This window comes from Loxodonta africana, chromosome 6, assembly GCF_030014295.1.
Source record: "Loxodonta africana isolate mLoxAfr1 chromosome 6, mLoxAfr1.hap2, whole genome shotgun sequence".
Taxonomy (NCBI): Eukaryota; Metazoa; Chordata; class Mammalia; order Proboscidea; family Elephantidae; genus Loxodonta; species Loxodonta africana.
In genome coordinates, this window is record NC_087347.1 from 81044616 (window position 1) to 81066238 (window position 21623).

The 21623-nt window shown below is 37.1% G+C and overlaps 1 protein-coding gene across 2 annotated transcripts in view; it reads left to right on the top strand.

Annotated features, from left to right (window-relative positions):
• Window positions 1-21623, top strand: part of GALNT3 (polypeptide N-acetylgalactosaminyltransferase 3) — a 63515-nt gene that overhangs the window by 13393 nt on the left and 28499 nt on the right. For both annotated transcript variants that reach the window (XM_023542876.2, XM_003405819.4), the window contains 3 exons: window positions 11380-12003; window positions 16198-16370; window positions 20511-20660. In XM_023542876.2, coding sequence (XP_023398644.2) covers window positions 11489-12003; window positions 16198-16370; window positions 20511-20660 — 838 coding nt within the window. In that variant the 5' untranslated portion in view covers window positions 11380-11488. The remainder of the gene's footprint in view (window positions 1-11379; window positions 12004-16197; window positions 16371-20510; window positions 20661-21623) is intronic.

Here is a 21623-nt window from a genome sequence, read left to right on the forward strand (position 1 = left end):
GACATGCTTTTAGGTATAATTTTGTAGAATTGATGGTACGGATGATTTGTGAAGAATTTATTTTATTCTTTTACATCTGTGTGAGGTGAGTAAGGGGATAGTTCTAAAAGTTGAGGTTGTAGTTTTTTTTTAAGTTTTAGAGCAGGGGTTGGCAGACTATGACCCTTGGGCCAATTTTGATTCTCTGCCTTTTTTTTTTTTTAATAAAGTTTTATTGGCAAAGAGCCACACCCATTCATTAAGGAATTATCTGTGGCCGCTTTTGAGCTACAACAACAGAAATGAGTGATTGCAATAGAGATGATATGGCCTGCAGATAAAATATTTACTATCTAAGTTGGAACTGACTCAATGGCAACAGGTTTGGTTTTTTTTTTGGTTTGGCCCTTTGCAAGAAGTTTGCTGACACTCTTTCTAGATGATAATGGGAGATGGAGAATGAGTATCTCCTAAATTAGTTGTGGATAAACCTGTAGAAAGGCGAGTGCAAAGTGATAGGAACTGAGTAAGCAATCTTAGCTTTTTCCTCTCTCATTACCCCATCCCTTAATATTCTGGGTCCTCAATGGGCGAAGGAGAAAAATGCAAGCATAGCTTCTCCACTACTTTTGAGACCTTCGAATCCTTTAAAAAATGAATGCTTTACTGGATTTGTGGCACTCAACCTGCATACCCACTCTCCAGCTATACTCCATGAGAAGGCCCAGAAGACACTCCCTTCACTAAGGTATTGAGGAATAGCCCTCTGTAGTTGCTCTTCTTGTAGGCCTCTGAGATTGGTTTCCTGATTTCAGTGGAAATGATGGGATCCCATCATAACATTCCATAGAAGCCAAGTGGCAGCATATTACCACCAAAGGCAGTGAGAACATCTGCTGTAATGGGCAGCAGGACATATAGGTGTACCTGATTATTGAAATAGAAGCTTCTAGAGAATCACTTGATCTATACAACAGCCAAAATTTAAGACCTGGTAGCCAAAAAGTTGACTTTAGTTGCCACAGTGGGAAGTCATGGCCTCTCACCCAGTTTCTAGATCTAAGTCTTTTACAGACTCAGAGCCACTTGATAGAAATGGAGACCAAGTCCCCTTGAAGAAGAGCCCTGCACCATTGCCTCACCATTCTTCTAAGCCTGCCATAAAGGGACCTGCAGTCATTTACTAGAAAGTCTGCATCTTAGTCATCTAGTGCTGCCATAACAGAAATATCACGAGTGGATGGCTTTAACAAAAAGAAGTTTATTTCCTTACTGCAAAGTAGGCTAAAAGTCCAAATTCAAGGCGTCAGCTCCAGGGGAAGACTTTCTCTCTCTATTGACTCTGGAAGAAGGTCCTTATCCTCAATCTTCCCATGGTCAAGGAGCTTCTCAGGCACAGGGACCCCGGGTCCAAAGGACATGCTCTGCTCCTGGTGCTGCTTTCTTGGTGGTATGAAGTCCCCCACTCTCTGCTTGCTTTCCTTTCCATTTAACTCTTGAGAGATAAAAGGTGGTGCAGGCCACATCCCAGGGAAACTCCCTTTACATTGGATCAGGAAGATGACCTGGGTAAGGGTTATGTTACAATCCTACCCTAATCCTCTTAACATAAAACTACAATCGCAAAATGGAGGACAACCACAGAATAGTGGGAATCATGGCCTAGCTAAGTTGATACACACATTTTTGGGGGGACATCATTCATTGCATGACAGTCTGCATTGGAAAAAAAGAAATACATGGACCTTTCATATTAATACCTGAGGACCCCAAAATGCCATCGTGTTCCACCAAAGTAGGAGCTTGCAGTGGTCATGTAATAGATGGAGTCTTAGCTCAAACCTGACTCACAGTTGGCCCAGATGGTCCACATATCCATCCTGTGGTTATATCTCCAGTTCCTTAATATATAATAGACCTACTGGATAACAATGAATCCCTACATTGGCTCTCGACATCATGGAGTGAGGATCATTATGACAGAAGTTCAGGGGAAGACCTTGAAACTCCTTCTCTTCTAAATTTGTAAATTAGAAGCCATCCCATATCCCTGATGCAATTGCTTAGATTAATGCCACCATCAAAGTCTTGAAATAAGACTTGTGATATCTATCCCATCCCCTTTAACTTACCTCTTTGGCCTGTACAGAATTTGGATGAATCCCAGAGAATGACTGTGGACTGTCATAAACTAAACCGAGGAAAGACTCCAAATGTATTTGCTGACTCATATGTAGTATCTTTACTTATTAAATCAACTTTTACCCTGGCATTTGATATGAAGCTGTTGACTTAGCTAATGCCTTTTTCTCCATACCAATTCAGAAGAAGCACCAGGAGCAATTTACTTTTGCTGATTAGGACCAATAATATAGCTTCAGAATCTTGCCTCAGGGTTAGGTCAGTTCTCCTGTCCTAAAGGTCTTGATAATCATCCTGCCCTTCTACAAAAAGTCACCCTGGTCTACTACATTGATATTTTGTCGAATGTATTTGGTGAGTGGAAAGTACCAAGCAATTTTGATGTTTTACCAAAGCAAATGAGAACTAAAGGGTAATAAATAAAGCCCGTGAAAAATCAGGGGCAGTCATTTCAGTGATGTTTCTGGGCGTTCAGTGATCTGGAGTATATCAAGATACCCCTTCCAACATGAAATCAAATTAACTGCACCTCACACAACCTACCACAAAAAGAGATACACTATACTGAGCCTTTTTGAATTTTAGAGGCATCATATACAACATTTGAATGTGCTACCAAAAAAAAAAAAACAAAAACCCTGTAATCGTGTCGATTCTGACTCCTAGTGATCCTTTAGGACAGAGTAGAACTGCCCCATAGAGTTTCCAAGGCTGTGAATCTTTATGGTAGCAGATTGCCACGTCTTTCTCCTGCTAAGCAGCTAGTGGGTTTGAACTGCCAACCTTCTGGTTAGCATACAAGTGCTTTAACCACTGCATCACCAGGGTTTCCTTTGAATGTGCCCCTTCAACTAAAGCTGATCAATTTTTGGTTTTGATCAGAGCAAGAGAAGTCTGTACAGCAAGTCCAGGATGGTAGTGCAAGTTGTCTTCCAGATAACTTTAGCTTTAAGATCTAGCAGATCCAACGATAATCTCTAAGTGTCCGCGGTTAAGAAAGATGCTATATGGACCTCTGGCAAGCGCAAATAGAAGAATCACAGTGCAGACCTCTGGGACTTTGAAGGACACCGATGCCCTGCGTTGGTCATCTAGTGCTGCTATAACAGAAATACCACAAGTGGATGGCTTTAAGAAACAGAAGTTTATTCTCTCACAGTCTAGTAGGCTAGAAGTCCAATTTCAGGGTATCAGCTCCAGGGGAAGACTTTCTCTGTCAGCTTGGGAGGAAGGTGCTTGTCATCAGTCTACCACTGGAATAGGAGCTTCTCTGCACAGGAACCCCTGCTTTCTTGGTGGTATGAGGTTCCCCTCTCTCTGCTTGCTTCCCTTTCCTTATATCTCTTATAAGATAAACAGTGATGCAGGCCACACCCCAGGGAAACTCCCTTTACATTGGATCAGGGATGTGAGCTGAGCAAGGGTGTTCCATCCCACTCTGATCCTCTTTAACCACAGGCTGAGATTATGATTTATAACACAGGAAAATCACAAAATGGAGGACAACCACACAGTACTGGGAACCATGGCCTATCTAAGTTGGCACATATTTTAGGGGGACACAATTCAATCCATTACACCCACTATAACAGGTTACTATTCCGCCTTTGATAAACAGCCTTTCACTTGCTACAAGGTGGAGACTGAATGAATAACTCTGGGGCATCAGATGTGAACCAAACTTTCCATCATTAACTGAGTGTTGTTTGACCTACCTAGCCATGAAGTTCGCCATGCACAGCAACAATCTCTCATCAAGTGAAAATGGTATACAAGAGACAGAGCTTGGGTAGATCTGAGAAGTATAAGAAAGTTGTATGAGCAGGCAGCCAGATGGCAGCCATCTTGGCTCCTGCTGCACATGAAAGTGCATTGGATTCCTGCAGAGAACAACCTCTCCAACTCTAAGTTCTAGTTCACGGGCTCGATACCTCCCTGTGAACAGCCTCCTTTGACACCCCAGAGGGCAGATTTATGACTTATCCCACCAGCAAGTCACCTCGTGAGTTTTCTACCATTAGCGTGCCAAAGCCATGTCCTCTTCGGCCAGGTCTGGATTCAGCCCTGGTATTGAGGGGGGTGTTGTTCTACCTTGGGGACTTATCTCAGCCCTAGGGATCATGGTTGTCTCTTATAACTACTACTCCTGTGTTCTTTAGAATTCCGTTTACCCCTTTCTTGCCAGTTCCCTGTTACTCCAGTCCCTCCCCATAATTGTTTGTATTGAACTTCCCTTGTTCAAATCACTATGTGGCTTCAGTCTTCTAATTCAAAAGCAATCAGCTGTACTTACCAAGTAAATAGCTAAATGGACAGACCTTTTAAAATGCATTGCTTCTGTCTAAGGGAAAAATCAGCTAAGTGACTCATGTGGAACCACTCTAATCATTCTTTAAAATTCCTCTACTCTTCAGAATGCATAAATACTCTGTACGCATAGTTCAGATATTTGTGAAATTCATGCCCAGGTGCAGATGTGGTAGCAGGGAGTTTGGGACCCCCGATGGGTAGTGCAGCTCCCTTTGTATTTATTTGCACCAAGCTGTAACAGGTAGAGTTGGATGTCTGACTGCCTTGACCTTCCCCTTATTGAAACCTATGCCTCACAGTAAGCACTGATCAAATCTGTCACTCTTGTCCTTTTTCCCATGACCTGTAGCTGTCTTTGTTCAGAAGGTAGTCCTGCATTCTGACAATTGCATGCACCTCTTTTTCAGTGGTGGTATTTTCTAGGCATTCAGAGCAACTCTTCTTTGCCCTTAGCGGGGCGCTTTCAGGTGTGTCTGCTCCTGCTCCTCTGCTTGGGCTGTCTCAATGCAGTTGGCTTTGCATCGGTGTTTGTCTCTTCTCGCACATCCTCAAGTCACTTTCTGCTCAGAGGAATTGCTGGCGAGGTTGTGAACATGCACTGAAACGTAATCAAAACTAACAAACCACTGTAGCAAGTCACTATGAAATTAAATTCTACCAATAAATGCAAGCAGAAATTCCTTCCTGCCACCCCTCTATTCCCTAACACTTTCACCTGCAGATGAGGGGTACTTAATAAAATTTTTGCCCAAGCACTTAAGGGTTTATTATCATGGCAAGGTTTTTAAAATTTGATTAGGAAATCAAGATGATAATGCCTGGCAAAGAGCCAACGGAGTATTGATTCACGGTAGTCTACTTTTTTAAATCTACAATCTACACTAGTATTTTGGGATGTAATTGTGTATTTCCTTGCTTAGTGTGGTTCCCCTTAACTCTCTACAGCCAGGCATTTAACTCAGTCACAAGAAGTCTCATATGCCAATTAGGCTTTGTGCCAATTAAATTCAACTGGTACCAGACCTTAAATCCCTGGAATTGTGAAAGTTTATTGTCACAAAAGGAGCCCAGGTGGTGCTATGGTTAAGCACTTGGCTGCCAGGTTAGTGGTTCGAACCCACCAGCGGCTCTGCAGGAGAAAAGACCTGATGATCTGCTCCCATACAAATGTAAAAAAAAAAAAATTTTTTTTTTTTTTTTTAAATTACAGCCTAGGAAACCCTATGGGGCAGTTTTCCTCTGTCCTATATTGTGTCTGTGAGTCCAAATAGACTCAATAGACACACTACAACATTGTCACAATGCAGGAATGAGCAATGGAAAGAGCAGCTATCTTTTATTTTATTAATGTTACTTTTACATGCATTTATGAAGTTCTGCTTAGTATTGCCTCAGTTGGAAATTTTAAGCAAAACTAACAATATAACATTCCTGCAATGTGTACTTTTCTACCAGGAAAAGCAGCAATGATGATAAAGATTGATTTTATCTTCATGCTCTTTCCTTCTGAATCAGAATCTGTATTTAAACAAGATCTCCAGGTCACTTTAGTGTTTGAGAAGCACTGGTCTGAAGAACTGGAAGCCATAGCGTTATAGTTAGATTATTTAAATTTGTGAGATTTCAGGTCTTTCTGTTCAGACAGAAACATATTTTTACCCTGAGAATAATCCGTGGATTTTAACCAAGTCTCATAGCCTATTACAGTTGTACATATGTTGTTAGTCTTTCAAAGTCTCATTTTATGAATATTTTCTTTATCATTAATGCCTTTTTATAATGTCTACACATATACTTACATATAGAATAATATTTTTAAGACAGTCTCTGAATTTTAATTTCTTATTTTAGAAATTTAGAAATTGAGAAGTTCTCTGACCTTTACATTTTTTTCTAGTTTTTAGAAATTATTTCCTGGTACTCCCCACCCTTGCTCTGTGACTATGATCTTTCATAATTAATAAATGATCATTTTAGATAGATATGTTTGAAAGGCTTTTAGAAAGAGTACAAGAAGAACAAATTTTTATGTCAGTCATTTCTCATGTACAAATGTAACTTGTTATATCTTGAGTTTGCTGTCCTGCTGATTTTTTCCCCCAATTTTCAAACTTCTGAATCCAGTTAAATGTTGACTCTAGGAGAGTCACTATGAGTCGGAATCGACTCGATGGCAGTGGGTTTGGTTTTTATAACATCATAATTTACAATAAAACTGCAATGCCTTATTCACATCGTCATTAATCCCTGAGTCTTTTCAGGGAAATTTGGGTCATTCTTGCTTTGGATTTTGTCTTATCTCTTTGTGGCTAAATAACTTCTGCTCAATTTACATCAGGAATCTATTTTTAAACAACTGTCTTCAGGGGTATTAGATATTAATAACATGGTTGGCCCTTGGATAACACAGTCCTTTCCTTATCAGGAAACCCTGGTGGTGCAGTGGTAAGTGCTACAGCTGCTAACAAAAAGATCAGCAGTTCAAATCCACCAGGTGCTCTTTGGAAACTCTGTGGGGTTCTTCTACTCTGTACTATAGGGTCGCTATGAGTCGGAATTGACTTGGTGGCAATGGGTTTGGTTTTTTGTTTTTTTTTTCCTTATCAGTTTTTTTTTTTTTTTTTTTTTTTATCGGTAGCTAGTTTTGATTTGTGATCTAGACTTGTGATTTTCAAACGTGTTGCCCACTGTAGTTCTCCAGAGAGCTTAAACCAACAACAGAAACGGTGCCTGGGCCCCATCCCTAGAACAATTAAATCAGATTCCAGAAGTGGGGCTTAAGGCGCTGCATTTTTAAAGAGCTTTCTGCTAATGTGTATCCTGAGTTGAGGACCATTGATGGAGATGCTTAATGTTGAGTGTAATTTAGCTTTATGGAAACCTGTTATTGCACATTAGCATCAAAGGACAGAAAAGTCTTATGAAAATTGCTGGCTGGACTCTTTGAGTGATCGACGACTGATAACAGAAGACTCCAGAAATAATCTGAAAAGAGCAAAGCATCATATTCCCACTGCCAGACTCTGTCACTAAAAGGTTCTCAGCCTCTTAATCCTCCATTGTCAAGATCAATCTCATCCTCAGTCTTTATAGATATATTTTTTTAAAAAGAAAAAAGCTCGGAAAAGTGTTTTAACTCGTTTGTCTACAAAACCTTACCTCAAGTGATGTGAGATTATTTGTAGTATTTTTTTTAATGTATTTTGTATGTATGTTCATATATTTCACTGTAAAAATATTATTTGGTTTGATTATGAGGTGCTGTCTCAGGTCCCTAGCAGGGGTGTTTTTAATACACATATGTGCGAAATATCACCTTCCTAAAAGCCAAAAAAAAAAAAAATTCCAAAACACATCTGGTCCCATCAGGTTTGAATAAGGGGTTATGGACCTATATTTTTCCCCAGGCTTTTTCCCTTATCCTCTTACATTTGGGGTGACATTTCTTGACTCTTAAAGACCTTATTTCAGATACCTTTAGTCAAAAAGTGTGGGATTTTACATCAGTCCTGAGTTTGAATGCCTGCTCTGCCACTTAAAATGAAGGCTGTGGCCAAACCACTTAATCTATTTGACTGTTAGTGCCTTTGTCGGTAAAATGGGAATAATATAATACATTACAAGGTTGTTGGAAGCTTAAGTGAGAATTTATGTGTTATAGTACCAGAGACCTAATCAACATTCAGCAAAAGTTAGTTATTGTTTTGTTATTTCTAATAATAAAGGAAATCTTGGTTCTCCCCTCTCCCCTTTTCAAGTAAACAGACATTTATTGGGTAGGTGCCCACTATAAGAGGAGCATTGATGGCACAGTGATTAAGCACTTGGCTTCTAACTGAAAGGTTGGTAGTTCGAACCCACTAGCCACTCCATGGGAGAAAGATGTGGCAGTCTGCTTCTGTAAAGATTTATAGCTTTGGATACCCTATGGGGCAATTCTACTCTGTCCTCTAGCGTCACTATGAGTTGGAATCAATTCAATGGCAGTGTTTTTTTTTTTTTTTCTTTTTCTTTTTTTGTCCCGACTATGTAGCCAACAGTGTCATAAGTGCCAGAAAAATAACCATGAGTAAAGGAGACACTATCCATGTCCTTCATGAACTTTCCTTGACTCCCTCATTAGGGATGTCCTAAACTAAAACCTACTCATTGAGTGACTTCTTAGATGGGTACACAAACATACACAATGACAGGCCTATTGTCCTGCTGATGAAGAACTCCTTGTATATAGTTTATATCCCTCCACCCCCAAATTCTTTCTACTGCCTCATTAGTTGCATCCTTCTTTCTCATTCCCCACCCTACCCACAAATATGGTTTTTGGGAAAACCACTAGTACTGTGGAAGGATCTAGTTCTGTCATCTCCCCACCTACTCCTTTGCTTTCCCTGATTTCCAGTTCCATATATCTTTTTGACCACTGAAACTTGCCTTGGGAGTCCTACCAGCATCTCAAATTTTCCATTTCCAAAATTGAACAAATTATCTCCTCAATTCCCACCCCAAATCTAGCCTTCTTTCTATATTCCCTGCCTTTTGTTAATGTCATCACTTTACCCATCCATCTCAAATTTTTCCTTTTCTCTCGCCAACTCTCATTGTTTGATTCCACTTTCTGGACTCCCTTGGAACAGTCCTCTCCAGCTTTCCAGTTCCTCTCATCTCTTTGGTATTCATCCCCTTTACTGTGCTGAGGAGCCTGTGGTCTTTTTAAACATAGATTTGCTTATGATCTTTCTTCCTTAAAACTGTTTAATTCTTTCTATTCCATTCATTGAGGATAAAGTTGCTAAGTTCCAAATTCATTGTAAGATGTACAAGACTTTTCACGAACTGGTTTTTCTAAGCTTAACTGACTTTCTAGCCTGTGCCTTCCACTTCTGCTGTACTAAGGACTGGCTATGTCTTTTCTTGGTTTTGTGCCTTTGCATTTGCGATTCACTCTTTTTCCCTCATGTTTACCTGCCTAGGAATTAATTCTCTTTCAAGACTCTGCTCAAAGGTGTCATCTCTGGAAAATTTTTACCTTGAGATTTCTCCTTACCCTCCCGTATTTTTTTCTTGGACTCTTGTCCACGTACGTATCACACTGCTTTGTAGCTGCCTGTTGACTTGCCTTATTTCATACTAGTCTCTGCGCCTTGAAGGTAAGGGCTATCTTTTATTTTAGTAGTCACAGCTTAGTGTAAACTTGACACGTAAGAAATTACGTAACTGCAATTTCTTATATTAAGCCTCCAGACAAAGGAAAATGGAGAAGAGGTGATTTTAATCTTTATATGAGATTGGTGAAATAACCAAAGATCAGAAATCTTGGAATCGCTCACTTTTGTAGGAAGCGAACATCATTATTGAGGTTATCTTCTGGAGCCAGTGGTTCATTGATAGAGCAATCCAATTAGATGTAGACTATACCTGTTGCTATCAGTTGATTCTGATTCATAGAGACCCTATAGGTCAGAGTAGAACTGTCCTATAAAGTTTCCAAGGAGTGCCTGGCATACTTGAACTGCCAACCTTTTGGTTAGCAGCTGTAGAGCTTAACCACTACAGCACCAGGGTTTCCGAAGTAGACTATAGAACTAAATATTTAAGTTGTGCCCGTTTTGTTTATTCAGCTTAAAATTTTCCTGCTAAAGGCCAGAGAATCCATCTCAGACCTTAGTTTTCTTATTTAAATATAGTCATTAGTGTTTTCTTTTTTCTTTCTTTTGCTCCTGGCGGTGGATAATAGGCTTTAGTAAAATTGTTGCTCATTTCTTAGGACAACTGCAGGCAGTGCTTTTTCAAACCAAATATTGCCCCTGTAACTCAATGATCTCTATAGCCTCCCTAGAGACACTTCAAGTAACACTTAATGCCATTTCCTTTTTGTTATTAGATTCTGTTTCTGTGTAAGATATTGAAAATAACTGTTATAAAACAACAAATCAGATGCTCTTGATTTTCTTGTCTTTGTGGGTTCTGTCAGGATTCACAAGTACTATCTAATGAGCAATATTTTAGCTTTATTTCTGGGAGAATGCTAGTTTACTTGTCAGTAAAACTTCTTCATAAATCTTAATTGGTTTAGTTAGAGTAGCTGTTCATAAAAAACCAAAACAAATAAGCCTGTTGCCGTCAAGTCGATTCTGACTCATAGTGACCCTATAGGACAGAGTAGAACTGCCCCATGGGGTTTCTAAGGAGCGTCTGGTCGATTCAAACTGCAACTCTTTTGGTTAGCAGCCAAGCTCTTAACCACTACGCCACCAGGGCCCCATAGGTTAGAGCAAACTACATAAAATAAAGACCACTATTTTAGATGTGGAATCCCTGGGTGGCACAAAAGGCTGGTATCTAAAAGGTTGGCAGTTTGAATTTACCCAGAGGCACTTCAGAAGAAAAACCTGGTGATCTACTTCTGAAAAACCAGCCATTGAAAACCCTATGGTGCACATTTCTACTCTGACACACATGGGTTGCCATTAGTTGGAATCAACTCAGTGGCAACTGGTTTTTGTTTTAGATGTATACCTGACAGTACCCCTTCAATATGCCCTTGTTTTCTTATAATGTCGCCCTTTCTTTATAATCAGTTTAATGAAGTCCTTTGACCCTTTGGTTATCAAGTGTAAAATATCCTCTTTTTTTTAACTCAAAATATATTTATAAAAAATAATTTATGCATATTATACAATAGATTTAGCCAGAGCTAACAAAGAATATGTCTTGTTCTGGGGAGAGGTCACTAATATTTCACAGTCTCAATAGAGTATAGTAGCCAATTTTAGCAACTGTGCTCTTCCAGAAGTGTAATTGCCTTGAGAGCAAGACATCTTTGAATTCCTGTTAACCGTGAGAGCACAGTGTTTATAGCTTATGTTCGCCTGTTGGTTGAATGAATGAATTGAAACATACCTGTAGGAATATATGTCTACTAATGCCATCTATCATTTCTGTTTATAGGTATTACCACTTAAGGAAACCTTCTTGCCAGCAAATCTATGATAAAAAATATAAGCAACAGAGGAAACTATAACTGTTGTTTCTCAAGTGAAAAGCTTTTAATGTCAGAATGGCTCACCTAAGGCGACTAGTAAAATTACCTCTTAAAAGATATTACCATAACAAGTTCTGGAAGCTTGGTGCAGTAATTTTTTTCTTTATCGTATTTTTGATTTTAATGCAAAGAGAAGTAAGTGTTGAATATTCCAAAGAGGAATCAAGGATGGAAAGAAACATGAAAAGCAAAAACAAGATGTTTGATTTCATGCTAGAAGCTGTAAACAATATTAAAGATGCAATGCCAAAAATGCAGATAGGAGCACCTGTCAGGCAAAATATTGATGTTGGTGAGAGACCCTGTTTGCAAGGATATTATACAGCAGCAGAATTAAAACCTGTTCTTGACCGCCCACCTCAGGATTCTAATGCACCCGGTGCTTCTGGTAAAGCATTCAAGACAACAAATTTAAGTGCTGAAGAGCAAAAGGAAAAAGAACGCGGGGAAGCAAAGCACTGTTTTAATGCTTTTGCAAGTGACAGGATTTCTTTACACCGAGATCTGGGACCAGACACCCGACCTCCTGAGTACGTTGAAGAATATTCATGGTCTAAAAAAAAAAAAAAAAAAATTTTTTTATTCCACTGTTTATCACCAAGGTTGATTAGCTAAGGAAGGTGCTTATTCTTTAGCCACTCTGAGGGTAAGAGGGTGGGGATCAGCAAATACTTTTTTATTTAATCTGTTTTATTTATTTTTTGTTTACCATTATTGGGGAAAGATATCCTTATCTGTGCTTGGGAAGGCAGTGTAGACGTGGAAAGTTATTTGCTTAGAAATGAGAAAACTGAAATCTAAATCTGACCTGGATAGAACCACAAAGAAATCCTTTCTTCTTAAATGCTTTAGTTTTCTCATCTACCAAGAAGAAAATATTGGGCAGTTATGGGAAATGTAGGCAGTGGGGACGTTGTTCCTGTTCCTGCGTATTTCGCTATAGCACAGAAAGGTTAAGGAACGTGCCAAGATTTTGGGACTATTAGACAATATTTTATGGATTTATGAACTAAGTCACAGACTTTGTGGCTACTTTCAGTGCTTAATTTTTTTTCTATCAGAATGCCTTGTGTTTTGCAAACTTTGGAGGGACAATATTTTTATAATTACTATTTCAACTGTGCTTTCTGTAGAGTCTTGTTGATATTTAAATGCTTGTTATCTATAGAGTGGCCTCCCTTTAGCAGTTAAGAGGCTCACATTTCTTTTTATTAAGTCACTTTATTTTTTTGTCTCAAGTATATTGCATCTTGGTTAATATTTTTCCTCAGCTTCTACTATGCTGACTTTTTGTCTGTTGTTACATGTGACATAATGTTCAAATGCTCTATTTGGACTGAAATGGCTAAAATATATCCCAGCACTTTTAAACTATATGTAGATTTTTTGATGGTACAACGTAGACTATAAGCAAATAATGCCTACATATTTGCTTTCTGGCTATAGCAGAATTACATTTGGCAGTGAACCTGAAGAAAAGCACTGTTATAGACTGAGCCCTATTGCTTCATTCTGGTTTTTCTAGATTTATGATCATAAATACCTGCTCCAACTGTATGGGGTGCTTAATATTGAAGTTGTGTAGGTTAGATTTCTCTCACTCTAATCTGTATGACCCAAGATTAAGTTGGCTCATCATTTTTAAATCAAAGTGTGAAGAAACAAATGAAGGTTTATAAAATATTCTAGCTGCTATAACAGGGCATGGGACAGTTCCTTTTTATATTAATAATTGAATGCATTATTGCACTGTACTGATTTTTAGGGAGTTCTTGACTGAAAAGCAATCCACATCACAAATCAAGAAGCATGGTTTTTATTCTTTCACTTGACAATCAGGGTCAGCTCCAGATGAGCCACTTTTCTGATACAGCCTTGAGAAGCTGCGATAATTTTCATCACGTTAATCGCTAAGTACCTGAAAAACCACTAAACTACATTAAGAACATTGTTTTGGATGGGAATGGAGCACATAGAACTGTGTAGAGTTGGTGAAGATTTAATAGGCTATTACTTTGAATTAACCTAGTTAGAATTGCTAGTCTTTTTTCATGCCCATTGGAAATATATATGTACTTTCTCCCAAAGCCAGGGAGTCATGTGGCTTGATAATTTAAGCATATTTCTATATGTCAAACTTTTCAAAAAGTTTGACTGGAAGTATATAGTCACTCTGGCAAATTATCCTAACGCGCTATTTTAGTGACATGTGAAAAAAAAATTAAAGCATAAATTGAACATGTTATTTCCAAGTAAATGGAGTTTATCAAATCATATTGTGATTTTTTTTTTAATCACTTGCATTATGCTACAGCCTGACACTTTTACCTGATATTAGTAATCAGTTAAGCAGATAAATCCTTAGCTTAAACTGAGGAAAAGCTGTGTAAGATTAAAGTGATAACATTTTATTAATGTAAATTTCTGTTGTTTTCTACTTTAAATCTTCGAAACCTTTTGGTACTTCTTGATTAATATTGTATTAATTAACTACATGACAAATACAGGGAGTGAATTTATTTTTAAATCCCAAATTTCCACTCCCTTCCTAAAATGCTTGTACGATAACAAATCTTAAGGTAGTTCCTCCTTTTTTTTTTTTTCTCAAAAAAGAAAATACCATGTTATGTACGTTTTTATAATTTTTGCTTATAGTCGATGTTGATTTATAAGCCTTTATATCTTAAAAATACAAACTTATATTTAGTCATCAGTTTCCAGGTAATTATGAGTCAAGTGTATATTATGAATAGATTAGTCTGTGTTTAGACTTTATTTTTAATTGGTAGCTTGTCCAAGGTTTAGAATAAATAATTTGCTTTCACCTACCAGTGAGGAAGAATGTCATTATTTGCTTCTGACCACGCATTTGTATAAGGCTTTAAAATCATGCAGGCACCAAAGAGAAAATCACTTTCACTCCGACCCACCTCTTTTTCTCACTCGGTGCTGTTGATACTTTCTCTTGATACCCTACCTCCAATCTAAGCCCTTTTTTATCACTAAATATTCTGCCCTAAAGACCTCTTAGAAAAGGATCTGTAACTAGCTCCTACGGAGGTATGGTTATAAAAGGAACTAATAAGAGAGGTTGTAGGGTATCTTTTTTAGGGTGGCTTTCCTAATCCCCTGTTACACTGGGGGCTACGGTTTCCCTGGTGTCCCCGGCAGAGCAGCTCAAGTGTGCTGGCCTCCTGGCTCCATGTGTCAGTGACAGATTTCCTTATCTTTGGGTTTGAGCAGCACTGCTTGATTGTTCACACACTGTATTTATAGTGCCTTTTTACTGTGTGGGAGAATTTCATAGTCTGTTGTCTAAAACTGTAAAACATTTGTGGTTTTTAAGTGAACTTAAAGATACAGTTGCTTTATTCATTTATCTTTTCTTTAGGTCACACACGTTTTATTGTATGTCCTGAGTTCACTCTGTGTGGCTTTACAAGGTTGTGAACCCCTCTTTTATATGTTACCTTATTGGATCCTCACAGAAACTCTGTAGGCTGGGGACTGTGGTCTAGTCTTAGAGGCCACCCATACCCCAGTGGCTTAATATGAAGATCATTCTTATTGAGGGAGGCATTTTTTTAAAAAACGAATTCAAGATTAATTTATAACTAATATTTCTAGCTAATGGATAATACCAATAATCAGCCAAGGACTACTTACGGTCTTTTTCCTGTGCCCACCAACATTTCAGATAGTGACGGAGGCTTAAAATGTTGCATATTTTGTATCTTGAGCAGATGAGGGCACAGGATTTAACCTGCTTTAGATTATTGTTTTTTCATTCCATTATGATTTTCAGAAAGTTTGTGACTTTTAACATGGATGTAGATCTTTTATTTTAAGTTTCTAAATATGGCTTTTTTTTAAAGAAATTTTAAAATGCAAAGTCTTATTAAACAATGTATTAGATTATTGGATCAAAATACAACACATGGCAAATGGTAAGTACTTACTAAGTCCTTGCTGAATGAATCAACATCATAAGAAAATAGATTTTATGATAAGCTCTTTTCCCCCCTTTTGGTTCATGTATAGATTAAGAAATTAAATAAACTTTGGAAAATATTATATATTTGGAAAAATCACTTAAAATAATTTCTAAAAAGGTGAGTATTCATTTATTAAAGTTATGCCATTTTTATAGTTGCAAATAAGAAAAATGGATGATTTTTGCTAGGAAGGAGAAAAAATTGACTTTTAACAATTACAAGTATTTGTCATTTTTACATGTTATCTCACTTATAAGTAATTGTCATTATTTAAGGTGTTATTTGTATTAGTTAGTATTATATTGTTGAGAAAGCTTACAACAGCATGTTGTCATCTTTGACATGTTGTAATCCGTGTCAGTGGACACGATTGTTGCATAAATGGTCTGCTGGTAAAAATTTTTACTTTGGTCTATTTACAGTTGTAGAGCATTAAGATCACCATTTCTAAAGTGATAGAGGTTAAATAATGACAATTTTGGAAACCCTGGTGGCGTAGTGGTTAAGTGCTACGGCTGCTAACCAATAGGTCAGCAGTTCAAATCCGCCAGACACTCCTTGGAAACTCTATGGGGCAGTTCTACTCTGTCCTATAGGGTCGCTATGAGTCGGAATCATCTCAACGGCAGTGGGTTTGGTTTTTTGGGTTAATGACAATTTTAGTAATGTTATACCTGTGAAATAAAATGATAAAATTAATAACTATTTCTATTCTTTGACTTCTTCTAGATGTATTGAACAAAAATTTAAGCGTTGTCCTCCCCTGCCTACCACCAGTGTCATAATAGTTTTCCACAATGAAGCGTGGTCCACGCTGCTTAGAACTGTCCACAGTGTGCTGTATTCTTCACCTGCCATACTGCTGAAGGAAATCATTTTGGTGGATGATGCTAGTGTAGATGGTAAGAAAGCACATGCTAATTAGATTGTTTCCTGAGTAAATCCATGTAGTGTTGTCCAAAGTCTATTTGTTTACATTGTGCCATCTGTATGCCAGCTTGGAGACTGAATATAAAAGCTTGGATCGCATGTATGCTAGATGAAAGTAGAATCCAAGAGTGTACATATTCATATATTTTGGGGTACAGAAATGCATGAGACATCATTTTTCATAGCTTTATAGATCTCAGTGTGAGCTGTTTATTATACAGCCTAGTAGGCAAGAGCACAGACCGGAGCCTTGCTTGAGCCAGACTGCTTTGGTTTGAATCCCAGCTCTGGTGCTAACTAGCTGTGAAACTTGGGCAGGTTACTTCACCTCTGCGTCTCAGTTTATCTGTAAAATGGGGATAATGCCTTATTTCATCAAATCTATTGTAAGATATACCATTAGTTTATAAAGCACTAGAAAGAGAGAAAAAAAAAAGGTCAATTAAACTAACATGCCACTGATTATAAGAAGTATCAAATTGTCCATCTTAGAATTAAGTAAATACAGAAATAATACGAAACTCTTATGATTGTGCAGAGAATTAAATCAGTTAATATGAATAAAATATTAATTAGTAAATAAATAATATAAATGAGTACTTAAAAATCACTAGTCACCATATTCTGTTTTATTTTGGCTCTTTTAAATATTCCAATACTGTTTACAAAGTTAGCCAAGTGCTTTTATGCATTTCCATTTAAAATTATAAGTCAAAAGTTAGTTACTAAATTAGACATTTAAAATTAGAATCTCAAGGCTAACCTGACAAATACTCTAATTTGCTAAATTTTTAGACATTACAAATATTTTAAATATCAAACATGTACAGATTATTTCAACGATTACAAAATCTATTCCTGAATGAGTCGATTTGGAACCAGATTGCTGAAGGTACTCTATGTACCACAAGAAAAGAAAAGAAAACAAACACTACCTATTAAGTGACATGCCATTAGTTATAAGATGTATCTAGATTTCAGAAATTATCATGTGAATAAAACATAAAACTTTTAACTTGTTTTATTTAATCATCTCTACAGGCAATTGTAAACATTTTCATGTTTCAAAACAAAATATCCTGAATGAACTGAGGTTATGTCCTTAAATTAACATCTATTGTTGTTGTTTTTGTGCCATCAAGTTGATTCTGACTCACAGCGACCCCACAGAGCAGAGTAGACCTGACCCATAGGGTTTCCAAGGAGTGGCTGGTGGATTCGAACTACTGACGTTTTGGTTAGCAGCTGTAGCTCTTAACCATTGCACCACTAGGGCTCCTAAATTAACATCTAGGTGGAATAAAGTTGCTTATTACCAGAGATTTTTGAACTGGAGGTGAAATCTATCCTCCAAATGTGAAAGTTTTATAGGTCAGGTCCCCTGGATTAAAGTCGTGTACTACAGAACTCTGATTCGAGTCTCCTGTGCCCTTACCCAAGCTACTTCACTTTATAATCAACTGATTTATTTACTACTGATTCTGTTCTGAGTTTTTTCACATTCTTCCTGTCTAGTTGGGCCACAGCTTGTGGAGTTTTAAGTGCCATCTCATTAAATTCTGTACACTTCTCATATGACATACCTTTTAAAAAAAAAATCTTAAAGAAATTGCTCTTTCTTCTTTGATTTTTTGAAACTTCTCTCAGATAATTTTTATTTTGTTTGATTTATCAAGTAGTAGGGCAAGAGGGGGCATGCTAATTCTTCATTTGAAGGTAACTCGTATGATTTAATTCCACAAACAAAATTATACCATTAAAGGAAATCAGAATCAAAAGTCATAGTCATTCAAAATCATTCTGTTCTAACCATTTTCGTCTTCCCTTTTCTCTCCTACTCACTGTCTAAATAATAGTGGTTATCTAATTCTACCCATGTCAGAAATCCAATTTTGAAATCTTGACATTTTCACATAACATGGTTATTAGGCTGTTTCTTTTGCCTTCAAAACTTTATTTTTAATGACAGTGGTGGACTAGGTGTGTTTTACTTAACCATTCACCCTTTTCACCCCACGGTGTTACTCTGTGTGATACTGCAATGAATATACTTGTGCTTAAGTTATTTTCCTTATCTTGAATTATACCTATGGATAAGTTAGGAGAAGTAGGACTCCTTTTTCAGAGGGTTTGAGTATTTTTATAGTTCTTTATGTCAATCAACAATGGAGTTGGAATGGTTTTCATGGCCAGGGCTCTCTTTGCATGCTAGTGTAACACGCATTATTGAATCAGTCACAAAGCTCTCTTTTTGACTGATGGGTACCCACTGTGAAAAATGTGTCCCTAGTGGCTGTAAAGAAGCCTGTGAAGTAGAAACTATAGCTCCTGATTTCAGTTTGCTTAGGGAGAAGCAGAATAAATACGTAATTAATCTAGTAATGATGAAAGAGTTAAATCCCGAGCATAGGAAAACAAAGATAATGAGCATTTTCAGAGCATAGTCCATGTGCTAGGCCCTATCTTAAATGCTTTATTTGTGAAGAAATCTCTCATTTTTTTCTCCCAGAAATCCACTGGTGGGGGTAAGCTCTATTATCCCCATCTTACAGATAATTTGAAACTGAGGTACAAAAAAGATAAAATAGTTTACCTGAGGCCAAGCACTAGAAGTAATGTCGCCATAAATGAAACCCAGGAGGTTGAATTTCATAGGTTTGGGCTCTTAACCCCTCAAGAGAGGGATGTAGATGGTGACTAAATTTAGGAGGCATAGAAGAGATCATAGGAAGTTCGGAAGTTGTTGGTAAATAAAAAAATTATTAACAATTTCAAACAGTGAGAGGGTTTATTGAAGGAATCTGTAGTGACTCCATTAAAAAAAAAAAGACCATTAAGACCTTTGAAATGTCTCTATCTTCTAACCCTCTTAAAGCAGAAAATACCTGTGATTATATTTTTATAACAAATTACAACCCTGCTTATGTTTCAAAGAGTTCATTGCGAAATACTTGGAAGGTGTTAAAAAAGTTAATCTATTACTCGGAGACAACAGGGTTTAGATAGATTTATTTTTCAAAGGGTTGTTCCTGGACTCTCACCTTCTCTATGAATGTTTAAGCTTTGAATAAGTCATTCTCATAGCTATACCACCGGAGAACTAAAAAAGCGTATATGATCACAGGTAAAGCCAAAGTCATCTGCTTTTGCTTCTGAAATCTGGCAGAAGCAAACATCTACTCCAGGATATCTGTTGGCCTTCTCAATATTCCTGAATCTTTCCGAGGCTGTCCCATGGGCCCAAGAAGCCCACTGGAAGAACTGGTTATCTGCTCAACAAAGAATCAAGAGTTTAATGGTGAAAAACCAGACTTGAGAAGTTTTTAAAAAATATGAACGACACTTGACTAACTTGATTTTAGTGTTTTTCTTTCACCTACTGTCTCAACTTCTGCTTGTTATGTATCTCATCCAAATTGGAGTATTGTAAATCTTAAATTGCACACCCATGGCTAAAATTTTGCCTGTTTTTAAATTCATTCCTGATTTACATACTCTTTTCTTCTTTTATATTTTTACTGGAAAAAAAAATCTGTCACAAGGCTCTAAAACTTTTGAAAAACTTCTGCTCCTTGTAGAAATAGTCCCCAACTGTTGTCATCCTGAACTTCCCTACCCATTTTTCTCTCAACATTTTAGTCTCAAATTACTTTGACCACTGCCTAAATATCAGAGAATCTTTTCTGATACCATTTGTTTCTAAGATTTCCAAATTTAAATACCAATTTAAAAAACTGACGAACATGTTTTTGGCCATCCTTGGTCAATGTTCTCAGACCTTTCAATGAGTCTTGTTAACTCCTGGGATTCATTCCATTTGAAGTCTCTTAAAACTTCCCCCCAAATACATTATATTTATTGATATGAAAGATATAAGTATGTATTATAATGTTAAGTGTTATAGTAGTTCAGAAGATAAGATTTGCTTTTTTTTTTTTTTTTTTTTAGTAAAGGGTTAAAATAAATATCTAATTTTCATCTTAATGGAAGAACATGTGCAATTGTTAAGATTATGAATGGGGACGGATCATTGCCCTGTGGCGTCTTCATTTCATATGTTAAATACAAAAATAAATTCAGAAGAGTTAATGTTGATTTTTTTTTCCTTACAGAATACTTACATGGTAAACTAGAAGAATATATAAAACAATTTTCAATAGTAAAAATAGTGAGACAAAAAGAAAGAAAAGGTCTGATCACTGCGCGGTTGCTAGGAGCAGCAGCAGCAACAGCCGAGACGCTCACATTTTTAGATGCTCACTGTAAGTACTTAGGTATAGACATAGTTGTAATGTTTCCCCTCCCTTTCCTTCTCATTTATCAGGGAAGGAAGCTTTTTCTTTAAATACTTAATTGCATTTTCTTCAGCAGCATCTTCAGCTGGTGATGATAGCAATGAGAGACCAAGCAGATGACAGCTCTGCACAGGATCTTCCTTCCATTTAATCAGAGCTCTTACCTTGTGTTCAAGCCTCCTCAGTTTGATCATCCTTCAGTTAGTTACTAGTTTCCCCCGAGAGCTATCCTTACCTGGGTTTTTTTTTCCAGAAGCTCATTCTGTTAAAAAAACAAAAAAGCAAGTTTTTCCTTATTACTCTATTTCCTGTACTTAAAATAAGTGAAAGTTTTTTCTTTTTAAATATAATCAGCTCTATCATTTAACTTTGCCTTAGTAATGATACTTTTAATGTCTATATTTTGGTTTGTTTGTTTGTTTCCAAAGATTTGTGGACTCCCTACTATGCCAATTTAGGCATTCCCCTCTCCTAACTTCTTCTGGTATCTCTTCCATGAATATTGTCGATTTTTGTTGCTGCTACTGTTGTTTGTGGAATTTTAATTTTTTCCAGTGTCAGTGTTTTTAAATAAAGCATTTTTAGAATCAAGGTTTAATGGATATGTTAGATATTACCAAAGGTCACTTAGTCCTTTGAGCTACAAGTTTAATGGGTTTCATTGTTAATGTTCGTATTAGTGTTTAGCTTTGAATTAGCCAGTCCTTTTTTTTTTTTTTCGGTTATGTTTGACCCAATACCATTGTTCTGAGCATACTCCAGTTGTCACAGAAGGATGTTTGGATTTGCGTGAGTAATTTAGAGCCTTCACAGCAAGTACTCTCTTATAGCAGCCATTTAAAAAATGAAGAGAGTCTAAAAGTCATTCAACAATGGGTTCAAACAGCAATTGTGAAGACGGCAAGGACCGGGCAGTTTTTCATTCTGTTG